General features: G+C 33.8%; 1 protein-coding gene across 1 annotated transcript in view; it reads right to left on the reverse strand.

The window, feature by feature from the left end:
* Window positions 1–11,825, reverse strand: part of LOC131857749 (uncharacterized) — a 133,692-nt gene extending 121,867 nt beyond the window's left edge. The window contains exon 1 of the mRNA XM_059210458.1: window positions 11,249–11,825. Coding sequence (XP_059066441.1) covers window positions 11,249–11,825 — 577 coding nt within the window. The remainder of the gene's footprint in view (window positions 1–11,248) is intronic.
* Between the last annotated feature and the right edge of the window lie 1,826 nt (window positions 11,826–13,651).

The raw sequence follows: 13,651 nt of genomic DNA on the forward strand, positions 1-13,651 counted from the left end.
AAATGACTTAGTGCAATGCTAAGGAGCTTGTAGTAGGGTGTCCTAGGTCTTAACTTATCAGTTTTGATGATTTGAAACCATCACTTACTCCTCCTTCCTTACCGATTTCATGAAATTGTCAAATTTGCTCCAAAAAGGCTACTAGAATCAGCCCTAGTTTTTAGTGAAATTTGTTCACCCTGCTCAATCTGTTATACTTCATGGAAAATCCTTGGAGATGTGGTCTATTGATGATGAATAATCAAGGATTTTTGCTATGGCAAGTACTGTACGGACTGTTTGAGTGCTGTCCCACAAAATAGGCACTTTTCAAGGGTTTTTAAGAGTTTTGGTGAGGGTTTGCAAATTAAAGGTTTCCTCCATGATGCTAGACCCAAGTTAAATGTTCACACCTTTCTTTAACATATGCCAAACACTTCCAAATATTCAAAACTTATCTTAGACTACTGTCATATTATCAAACAAGTGTCATACTGCTGCCCTTACACAGAAATAACAGTCTAGATGACTGGGACATCAACGTTTTTAAGATTTTGCATACACTTTGATCATTGATAAACAAAATACAATGAAAGTATGTCAATTAGGGATGCAAAAATGGTTTGACATCAGTTGGAACACCCTACACAACAAATAAGCAAGGATTTTATAACTGCTATTCATACACAGTCAACACTGCATTTTTGACAGCAATAAGGTTAATGCAACTTCCTTTCTTTGTTTTGTTTGCTTCTTTACTCTGTCCCTGGCCTGCAAAAGGTGTTAATGGAAAGGAAAAAACAAATACATATAATCTCTTCAAAGATCTTTTAATTTGTACACTTGAAAGATGCCACAAGGCATGGCAACATTATGAGACTATGACAGAAAATACACCTTTCTAGGATCCTTATTTAGGTCCTTTACAACCAAAGTGTGTATCTTGCCTTCTTAACATTGAATAAATTTACAAATACATTCCATGATGCATAAACAAAGGAATCCATCATTCCATGTTGTCCTTGAGGGAGGTTGGCACTGAGGTTTTAACAGTGAAACAGTGACACACTGTCTTTCAGTCTGTTTACACCTTTTCTTATTGCATCCAACCAAGTCATGAGAGAGACAAGGATGGTAAAGTGCAATAATAACTCTTGCCAACTTAAGTCTACTTCAAAATTTCAAAGTACAGTGCTATGAACAGCAAAGTACCATTCAAACAAATCTAAGAATACCCAAGCCAAGTTGCTCACTCCACATACTTGCCATGGGTTTACAAACACCTGTGCATTGTTAGAAAAGGAAAATGGATGTATGGTATAGTTTGTACAGATCCAACAAATTCCCTCAAAGCCATGGATGAAGAGACTTTGAAGAAATTAGTTGGACCATGAATGGTCTTCCATTGGAACCACAAAACAATGCCTTTCTCAAGAGCACTTCAAACAAAACTTGTTCCAAACCCCAAGAAAAGATCAGAGATCACTACTAAAACATCAAAGGAGATAAAATCAATCAAAAATAGGTTCAGTACGGACTCATGGATCCATGGTACGGACTGTACTCTAAAAAGTGCAAAAAACTAATTAAAAACTCACAGAAAACAAGAGCAAAACAAGTATTTTTCTTGATTTTCCAAAATGAAAAACCCATACAATGATTGGAACATGGTTTTTATACATGTGCCAACTTATTGAAGCCCTTTTATGGACAGGTACAGGCTGGAACTAACCAAAACCACCAAAAACCACTTTTTTGACAACTTTTGACAACTTTTTGACAACTTTTTTGTTGCTCAAAAATTGCATTTTGACTTTCGGTGACTTGGCACTCAAACAAATGACTCAAAATAATTTAGAAACACTAAATAAACATGCTCCAATTCCTTTCAAGGCTTTACAACGTAAAAAATTCAAAAATGCTCATTTGGACCCAAAATTGACAATTTTTAGCCTACCGAGCAAAAAACCAAAAAAAATCTTGGAAACTCACAAAATGAGTTCCAAACCTTATTACACCATAAAAAAAAACTATTAAACCTACTAGAAGCATAAAAATAAACACACATGCTTAATTTGCAATAAAATGTTATACCTGCTAGGATCTGAGCATTTAGGTGCTTAGGTGCTCCTGCACCACATCTATATTTATTACTTCTTGCTTTAGGAATCAACTATATATGAGCTATTGAAATTCCTTCTTAGCCACAAGATTAGAGGCCACATTTTCTGAAAGGTAATCTAAAGAGTGTTCCTATGGTACAAATTGCAACAAACTATTCTTATTTGTTGGCTCTCACCTACCAGCTTGGTGGCATGTAAACAATTGTAAATTAAGATGCTTTTGTGTTTTATATTAGTTTATAAATTAATTTTTATTGTCTCTGCCCATCTAGAATTATTTGAAAATAAACTCATACTTGTATTTGTAGGTCAATATACTTTGTGGGTCGTTGATTTAAAGTAAATCTCCTCCTAAAAGAAAAAAATGATTTGGTGATTTATCCTTCTATGTTGCAAATTGGCAAATCAAATCCCCCCCTTTACATTTTGGTGAACTTGACATTTCCTATGCTTACTTATGATTTTTGTTTTCAGATTTGAGTGTGTATGCAATTAAATTCTCAAATTTTCATTTACATGTTTAATTTCCTTACAAATTTAAAAAATTGAGAGGTTAATTTCATTAAAACCCTAATTTTCATTTTCAAAATTGATCTTGTGAATTGCATAATTTGGGTTAATTATTTTAGATCTAAGTGTCATTCAATTTCAAAATTCAAAATTTCACTTGCAAGTCAAATTTTACATTTAAATTTTAAAATTAAGTGGTTAATTGCAAAAACCCTAATTTTTCAAAATATTTAAAGTTGAGCTTGTTGGTTGTTTAAATTTTGAATTTATCATTTTAGAGAGGCTTCAAATTTAAATTGGAAATCTTGGATCAAATTTCAAATTTTAAAATTAAGTGGTTAAATAAAAAATGTCCTAATTTTTAAATTTAAATTAATCTTGTGTGTTTCCTAATTTTCCATTAATTATTCTAATTTTCAAAATTTTAACATTGGCTCTAATTGTAAAATCAAATTTCAATATTAAGAGGCTCTTTCTACAAGACCCTAATTTTAAATTTAATTATTGTGGATCATTTCAAATTTAAATTTTAAAATTAAGCGGTTAATTTTAAGAGCCCTAATTTTTAAATTCAACATTTCATCTAATTTTAAAATTAAATGGTTCTTCTTACAAGGCCCTAATTTTAAATTTTCCTTTAGAACACTTTCAATTCAAATTTTTAAAAATTAAGAGGTTATTTTTAGCCCTAATTTTGAATTTGTATCTCCTAGTGGGTGATTTTTAATTTTAAAATAAGAGGTTATTTTAACATAATCCTAATTTTAAAATTCAATTTCCTAAGGGATTTCATCTTTTCAATCATTTTTTTCACTTAATTGACTAATCATTTTTCCTAGAATTTTGCCTTATTCAATTATTTTGCAACTTAGATTCAAAAGTTCAAATTTCAAATTTCAAACTTTAAATTTCCTAGTTCCCTCCCTTATTGTATGAGTTTTACTACTACTAGTACAACCTATAGTATTCCTGTGAGATGAAGTTATATAATTAAGGTTGCCCAAGGTTTAATTACTAAAGAGATAGAGCCTAATTTTAATGTTTTTCAATGAGGATATTGGTGGCTCTTCTAATCCTACAAATGTCCTTGTTTATAATCATTCTTTAAATAATTCTCATGATGTGGAGGAATCACTAACTAGGGTTTCCATTGACCAATTGGAGAAGATTGACAATAAATTTGAAAATCTTCAATAATGGATGAGTCAACAATACCCGAAAAGTGAAGCTCCCATTGATTCAAGGATTAAAAAGAATGGTTCAAAGTGATAAACTTTGTGTTGATATCTTTCATGGTAATGCTCATATTGTTGATTCTAATATTATACCCATGAAGAGTTGTGTTGAAGCCTTAGGTTATACACAACTTCCTATTCAAGTTAATCATTCGATTCCTTTGACTTATCCTATGGTTAGTGTTCCCACATTTACATCAAACATCATGGCTAACTCTACACAAAATGTCATATCTACAAATTTTAGTCAAGGGGAAACTCGTCTTCTTTCATTCCTCCTACCACCTTCCATTTTTAGACCAATATTCTCCTACACCTACAAATTTTAGTCAAGGGGGCAACTCCTCTTTCTTCATTTCTCCTACCATGACTCTTCCATGTGTTACCCAATTTTCTTCCATACCTACCTATCATAATGTTCCACCTTCTTATTCTCAACCCCTTCCTTCATTTAACAATGGTCCCCTCCCTTCTCAATCCAACATGTCTAATTTAAAGCCTTCTACCAAAGCTACCATTAATAATATAACTCAAACAATGTCTTCCTCACAACAACAAATAGCTTCCATGAATCAATCTAAGTATAATGTGCCCAAATTTGATGTAGTGAGCCCATTATCCAATAACATTATCCAAGTTGACCCTCATAAACATGTGGAAGTCCCTCAATTGGAACTTTATAATGAAAAAGTTGATCCTTTGACCCATGTTAATGAATTTCAAACTTTGTGTAGTGACTTCTCTCATGACCAAAGATTGTTGTCTAAATTGTTTACTAGAACATTAAGTGATAAAGCTTTGCAATGGTATTCTTCTTTTCCTCCTTATTATATTACTTGTTTTCAACAACTGGCTAATTCTTTTATTTAACAATTTTATAATAATATTGGTCCTAAGATCACTTTGATTGATTTGATGCATTGTAAGCAAGGTATGAAAGAAAAAGTGATTGATTTTATTGGTAGATAAAAACATTCATATTCTAAAATTTCTTTTCCTATGCCTGATCAGGATATTCAAAAGATTTTTATTTTTAATTTACAGAAAGATATTGGGGATAAACTTCTCTTTTTTGAGTTTACTTTCCTTATGCATTTGTGTGTAGTATTTCAAAATTGTCATCTTAGCGTGAGTCAATTGGAACACTCATCCTCTTTAATTTCTCTAAGTGATAAAAATGAAAGTGCTCAACAACCTTTTGTGAAGTCCAAACCGAATAAGGGACTCATCAAATTTAATGACAACAACAATACTTATGTAGAAAATGCCATAGGTGTGCCTCCTTTGTCTAGATACTTTAGAAAAAAATTCACTCCTCTTAATGTATCTTTTCATAGTATTTTGTCTCAATTGTTAGAAAGGAATGTGTTGAAACTCCCCCCTATCAAACCAATTGATCCATCTAAGACATCCTCACCTTACTTTGATTCTAAAGACTTTTGCCAAAACCATAGTCAACCCAATCATGACACTAGAAAGTGTTAATTCTTTGAGAAGTAAGAATCAAGACTTGATTGATAACAATACCATATCTGTGGCTAGTGTGAGTGATAAAGGAAACAAATCAGTAGCTCCTCTTAATCAAAACCTTTAAATTTATACTGATCCTTCCCCTTCCCATTCCATTAACGTGATTAAGACCAATCATCTTGCCTTCTCTCCCAATGATGTTGGCCTTGAGTCTAATAAAGTGGTGAATCTTATAGATCAAAAAGAACCTCCTAAGAATGTGCATTACATTTGATCCTAGTGATAACATTGAAGCACTTGATGGTGCATTATATATAGCTACAAAAATCAAAGGCATACCTTTGTTTCAAGTGTGGTTGTCATTGGACCAAAAGATCGACTTGTTAATCCCTGATACAACCACTAGACTTATATAATCCATGGGAGGTGGTTAATCCATGTCACAAACCTGAGTTTTGCGCTACTCAACACAAGGAGACCAAGGGCACACACCTTGTAACAATCCCCCACAAGCACAAGTAAGGGTTTTGAACCTGTGACTTTGATACCACTCATTACAAGTTTGGTTGTTGTTGCACCAAAATATTGACCTATTAATGCTTGATATGATCACTAGACATAGAATCCACAAGAGGTGGTTAAGCCATGTCACTAACCCGAGCACTATGCAGAGCAACACAAGGAGACCAAGGGCACACACCTTGTAACAACCTTCTCAAGGACTGCTCATTGATAAAACTTGCATGGTTAGTGTTATAATTGAAGAATTTTTTTATAATTTACAATTGCATCAAGTCACATATGATGATACTGATGTTGTAGTTAAATTTTTTGATGTCTTCTCTTGTCTTTCTATTGGTTCTACCACACTTCCTATTGATGTTGGTACTAAATGCTTAGCTATTAAATTTTTCTATCAATTTTGTCATTTAGTAAACCTAAAAATCCAACACTTAGCCTTCCTCTTGATTATCATATACCTCTTCTTGAGGATAAGATTATTCTTCCTCCTAGTGAAAGAAATAATCTTCTTCCCGAAGAGGAATCTATTTCTTCTCCTAAAGAAAAGAGCATGCTCCCTCCTAAGGAAAGTGATATTCTTTTTTCTAAAGAAAAATATTTTCCTTCTCCTATGGATGAGTCTACTCTTCCTCCCAATGATAAAAATTATCCTCCCAAGTGCCAAGCTATTCCTTCTAAGGGTAGACCTATTCCTCCTCCTCATGATGGTCCTAGCCACCTTCCTACACCTCCCATTCCTCCTTTATATGGTGCAGTTCCACCACCTACATCTTATAGAGAGAAGAGATCAACCTCTCCTATTTTTTAACCTAAAATACCTTAATTCATTCATCCTTCCTTAAAATAATAAAATAAGCCTATACATGATGAACCTAAACCTTCACAACCTTTAGATAAAACCAAATGAAACCATTGTGCGAGAGAATGCTAATGGAGATGTGATTATAGAGCTCATGAACTTGCTTCCCAAACCATTTCCTCTACTAAGACAACCTACTATTGACATAGTTCCATTTTCTTCGAATGAAGATGTTCAACCTAATTCTCCAAGATGCAAAATGCTTAAGACAAATTACGGTTCAAGTTCTATTCCAATTAGAGCTACTATTTTTGTTAATATTGATGAAGAAATAGGTGAGAATATTTCTAATAATGAAAATATGGATCTTAATATTTCTAATGATGAATATGAACATGTTGATTTTGACAATGATTTATCTAAGAAATTTTCAAAAACATTAATCCTAGCTCCTAGTAATGAACAAAGTGATCCATCAGTAGAGCATTGTCCTTGTCTGGAACTTGTTATATATTCATTTTCTATGCTCGATGTGCCTCCTCTTGAATGTTATCTATCTTCCTGAAATAATGATGAGAAAAATTGGGATGTGGATAAGGTGCTTGATTAGCTTCATTAGCATTATAGATTCTCTCGCTCTCTCCTCTATTGCTTGTTTGTGATAGTCTTCTATTTGTCTCTCAATTCTTCTCTTTGCTATCCCTAGTGTTGTCTACTTGAGGATGAAGAAAAGCATTGAGATCGCTCTTGGTCTCTTCCATGTTGAATCAAAACACACATATGTTCCTTCTTCCATGGTGGTTTCCTTTTTTTGGGGGATGAGGACAATTATGTGCATGTATATATACATGATATATATGAGTATAAAAAGCATACTAACTCCAATGTTAGGTGAAACCACCTCATGTTTTGCATTTTGTGATCATTATCCTTTGATTTTTCTCTCTTGGGGGCTAAATTATTGTGGTAACATGCTTGCCTTTTTGGGTGTATCCTACCTTAAAGCAATTGCTCCCGATAAGGCATACACAATCGCTTTAAAATGGGGGCATACAATGTCCTTAATGATTCTCTCTCTTGCATATCTTGATACATAAAGTTACTTAGCTTTTGCTTTGTAATTTTTGGTATTTTTCTTTTCATGACTCATAGTAAGAGAACCTTACTAGTTGTATTCATGGTTCTCTTTTTCTCTCTCTCATGATCTTCCTTGTTACCTTGTCATTGAAGTTGTGAGATCCTAAACTGAACTGGGGTCTTGGTGTATCTTGCCGCCATGAGGACCTCTTGAAAGTATTTCAATCTGAACTCTGTGTACTTTATCGAGAGTATAATTGACTTCATACTACTAATAAAGTGGGAGCTAAATCTAGCATCCTAAAATTGCACCCCTTGCAATTTTTGACCATATTTGGGTCTTCACTTTAGTGTTTGCACCCCTTGGCCTGATTGAAGACCTCATTATGCTCATACACCTCATAAACATAAAAAGAAATTGATTTTTCACTTAACTACACCTTGATCCTGGCCTAAAATAGGGCAAGGCTAGGGCGTGACACCCTTCTCCTCACTAAGACTACAACGTGGCACCATGATCCTCCACAAAATGGGACCTCTCAAAACCCTTATTTCTATTTCAGATTTGAGTAGGATTTCCCCCTTTGTGTCGGCTCATGTCAAAAAATTAGTCAATTAACCTGATAGGCAAGTATATAAAGAGGATATCCCCTCTCATTTGAATATCTAATATATCTATCAAGCATTCAACCATTCAAGAATAATTAAGAATTTTCAGTCTTCCTTCAAGCCTTGGAGCAACAATAAATCCAAGAATCAAGCATAAAGTGGATATCTACATCCTATTTAATGTAACTCTTATTCCATTTGGAGGCAAACAAAACTTCACAAGGTGGTATAATAATTCAATTTTCATTCTTAATTGAACATCTCCCTCTAAAGGAAAACATTTCATTTCAATCAGTTCAATTACATGTATCTCAATTTCATGATTAATTCCAAAACTGAGGTTTGACCTAAGGAAAGACCCTATTCCCAACCCATTTCCCTCTCTTTCTGTATGTTGGAAACAGGTGCATAGTTGTACATCTAAGAATAAGCTTCAGACACAAAGATGAAAAACACTTTTTAGCACATGAAAAATTTGAAGGATCGTGGTGCCACGTCATAGTGCTTGATTATTCTAGGAATTTTTACAAGGTGGATCCAACTAAGTTCATATTATTTAGATCCAAGCACATGACAAAATCCCAAACATGTAGCTCACATTTTCTTAGTTTTGTCTTCAATTTCAGCACTTTACCCTAAATCGGTATTTCAACTTACAAAAGAGGGAACAACACGTCATAGTCAATCAATCCACTTAGTATTCAATCCTTATTTGATTTATGATTTAATTTAATGGATTCATCCACTCTTTTGAATGTAGAAGAAATCTCCCCCTAAACTAAAAAATTGAGTTGGTGATTTCTCTTTCTATGTTGCAAATTGCCAAATCAAATTCCCCGCTTTTACAGTTAGAATATAGATTATTCTTATCAAATATATTGTCTCTCTTTTGTACTATTCAATGTGCTCATGATCTTGGCTATATTTGACAAATTATTATTGTTGGAATCAATGAATTTTAAGAATGAGGGGTGAATTAGTGTTCTACAAATTTCAAACTTATTATATTGATTCTTTAACCACCAGATGCAAAAGAAAGAAAGAAAGGTTCAGCAACATAAAACAAATAAACATGCAACCTTAACACAAATATTTTTACTTGGAAACCAAAAAGAGGAAAAACCATGGTTAGATTTAAACCCACAATATTATTCCACTATGGTCAGTAGAAAAATAATATTATAAAAGGGGAATACACCTGCATTCAGGCACACTGCCTAGAGCTCACTTCTCAATTTAAAAAATAGGGATACAACCCTAGAGGAAGGCTCGCTACCTTACTGCTAATTACAAAATGATTACAATAAACAATGAAGTGGAAAACAACATCTAACTATGCCAGATATCAGTTCTAGTTAGGTACAAAGTGATGCACTATAACTAATCTACTAAACTTCCATGTTTTGTTCTTCTCTACTTACTAGATCAACACAATTCAGGATTCCCAAGTGTAACTGCACTCAATCACACCAAAATGATTTGGAACACATACATACCTTTAAAAAATATCACCCAACACCACGTTATATATCTACACCACCAAAAAAATCTCCCACAAGTTAGCTTCAGGAAGTATCAAATTATCAAACGTGTAACATCCAGTTTGCTCAAATCATCACAAAAAAATATTCCAGATCCAAAATACATGTTCAAAAGCTTCTTATAGGTCTCAACAATTATCTTGAATACATCACCAATCACCAGAATTTATTCGAGAAATCCGGTCCACACGTTACACCACTAATAATGAAGGTAACCATGTTTACCTGCTCTACTAGATACCAAACCTGTTAACATGCTTAGGAACCAACACTAGAGGATAAAATTGCATCATAATACACTTCTCATACTCAATGAACTTAACTCAGACCACTACAACCAAAAGTGCATCACATGAGATGAGTAATACCCACAAAACTATACACTAAGCTTCACCGTGCAAAATTGAAATCAGAAAGCTTACACAATACATTTGGTTAGCCAAAACTCCATACCGGATATGATCAACATGCTAAGTTGCCATTAATGAAAACTCCTAAGAATCTACATGCCTCAAATATCACCAATATTCATCGGAGCATCACCAAAATAACATCAAGTGATAGCAATGTCTCCCTTTGGTAGTGATGGCAACATTGTGAAAAATGATAAGTGTTCCAAAAATTTCAAGTAATCCGACAATATGTACACTCAGCTAACTCCAACTGACTCCCCCTAATACTAAGAATCTTTTCTCACTTCTCTATTTGAATTTAACCCCATAAGAATATGCACACAAAGCACAAAGATAAAACAAGTTTTCACATGCTTTTCTCCCCCTTTGACAGTAATGCCAAAGATATAATCTGATTAAGCTTCTTTCCCCACAACTACACAATCACAGCTTTGAAATAACTCATTAACTATTCTAGATAAGTAGCAACACCAACTCATCAACCCAGATAAGAGGATAAGACTCTGAAATCCACTAGATTGATACAACTCCATGCACCTAGTTCTCATCAGTAGGGATAGAGATCCCTAACTTGTCCCTCAAATGCACCAATGTATCTACAGGCAAAGTCTTACTAAAAATATCTACAATTTGATTTTGGGTATATACATACTCCAATTTTACTTCTTGATCACTAAATTTCTCCCTCAAGAAATGATACTTTATTTATATGTGCTTCATTTTAGAATGTAGTACCAGATTCTTGGAAATTTTAAGATCACTTGAATTGTCATAGTAGATAACGATAGGATGATCATACACAACTCTAATGATACAAAATTAGATTCTATCTTATTCAATATATCCTTAAGATTATTGGATGGTGAATCATTTTAAATTTGATTAAGTTTAGGCAAAACTTTTTCAAAAAATAAAGTGGCCAAAGATATCATCTCTTTTTCCTTGGATGTAGACTTGAGTAAGTCCTCACTAGCCTTGATCTGTATGAGAGTGGCCGAATTTAATGCTTGAAGAGGAGACAGAGTTCTGAAATCTACTAGAGCATGAGAAGGATCATTATTAACTACAATTTGTTTTCCCTTATTAGGAATTATAGCATTGGTTATGGGTTTTGGAGCATTGTTTGATTGCTTTTCAACCTTCTCCTTCATCGGATCTTCAATATTATCCTTTTCACCTTCTAGACCATCATCTTTGTTCTTTCCCACTTCTCCTAACTCCTCTACTATCATCTCTATAATAATATCTATATCAGGAAGACCTTGAATAGCATCACTGGAGTTGTCCACCACTTGATTATCAACTATATCAACTAGAGGTTGTTCAACTGGATCAATAGATGATTGTTCTTGTTGTCCATTGGAAACATCTACAGACACATCTAGGATAGATGGAGTATCTTTGGGATCATAACCTTCTTCTTTCTTTTCTGGAACATATTTTTGTTGAGAAGAGTCTACTGGATTTATATCAACTCTCTGTTCAATCAAAAAACATCTCAAAATTATTTCAATTTCTTTTACCACCTCATCTTTCTTTCCTATCATAAGCTTATTTACTCTCTTCTATCTCTAGAACCTATCCTTAGAAAGTTTTAGTAACCGAGCGACTTCATATTTAGAAATAACAAAAGATATATTTACAAACACATATTCCTTTATTCTCTCATCCTCAAGTGAAGATGTATGTCTCTGTGCATTGAAAATGTCATTGAAGCTCTTGGGGATCATAGATGATAATTCTATTAAAACCTTACTAAATCTATCCATATACTCTACAATTTCTTCTTCTACTATCCACTGGTCTTTATCCTCAAAATTCTTATAATATATAGAAACATTTTTCAAATTACCATCTTTCAAAATTTCATCAATAAACTGCTACAAAGTCAATGGGGGAACAATCTCATATGGTCTTCTTATCTTACCAGATTTCAGAGCTTCATCTATTTCAGATTTCTTCTCCTTGATGGGTCTAATATTTTCGGATGGCTCTACTAGATATTGGGCTTTCTTAGTAGGAGGAGCATCACCAGATGTAGGCTTCCAAACTACCCTTGCATAGGTAGCAGTCTTCTTAAGTTGCCTTACCTCTTCACTTGACTCTATCTCTTCATCTGTTGCAGTATACTATCTTGAAGATTTCTCCTTCTTCTTTTTCTCTGCTCCACCAGTAGATACTTCTCGTTTAGGTTAAGGTTGAGGTACCAGTTTTTGTATACAAGAGGCAAGTGATGATTTGATTGGCTTGGTTTGGTTCTACTTGGGAGGAGCTAGTTTATCTTGTGGCTTCACCATATCTTCCTCCTTCATAATATTCTTCTCCCTTGCCTTTTACATAGCTTTCCAAGTAACACCCATTTGTTCTGCAAGTTCCTCTACCTCCTTTATCACTTTCATCTTCCTTCTGACATCAGTGAACTTTTTATGTAAGGTAAGGTCCTTTTCATTGAAAGTTTCAAATCTTTCTTCCTTTGGGTCTATTGGCTTCCTGAATAGGTGTTGAGTATATGCCTTAAGCATAATAGAATCAACTTCATACCCCATGGGTATGATCCAAACTATCTTTGGCACAACAACTTCCATATGGAATTCATCTTTATGAAACATAAAGAAAATTGTCTTCTAATAATTCTCAACTATCTCCTTAGAAATTTTTTCCTAGGCTTTCAGAAAGCCTTGGAAGGTCTTACAATAGCCCCATAAGGTAGATATTCTCATTGTTACATTTCCACTAGTTTGTCATAATCCCACTGGACATTACCAATACAAGGGATCTCATTCAAGAAGTATAAAGCTAAGTACACAATCAAAGATCCAAAATTGGTATACTTTATAACCCACCACCATTGAGGAGAATCTCACATTGTGCTCAACAATGTCACTGATTTTTATCGACCAGTTGTCATATTGAGAATCAGTAACAGCTACCACAGTGGTGTTCTATACTTTTCTTAGGGTAGGAATTTCACTGGTTGCACTCATATATGTGACTACTTCAATGGTTTGCTTTGTGATCTTGTGAGGTCTATCCAACTAGATTAATTCATCATGAACTTTGGTAAGAATATGCCACTCATTCTGCTTCATCAAATATTGAGAAGTGAATAAACTCTGCAAAACCTTTGTCATAAAGTCTTATGTTCCATCTATATTTTCTTCAATTGATTTGAAAGGACATCTCTTGAAAAAGGGCCTTGCCCTCTCATAAATCTCAACAACTAGAGGGGTCAAAATATCAGATGTAGATGCCGATAAATCTAATTATGAACAATGAGTACCAAAATGGTACTGAAAGGGGGGGGTGAATCAGTACAGGCACAAAAACTTTACTGAACCGATTTGACTATAGACAGTGAACTACTACCAATCAC

The sequence above is a fragment of the Cryptomeria japonica genome, chromosome 8 (genome assembly GCF_030272615.1).
Source record: "Cryptomeria japonica chromosome 8, Sugi_1.0, whole genome shotgun sequence".
Classification (NCBI taxonomy): domain Eukaryota; kingdom Viridiplantae; phylum Streptophyta; class Pinopsida; order Cupressales; family Cupressaceae; genus Cryptomeria; species Cryptomeria japonica.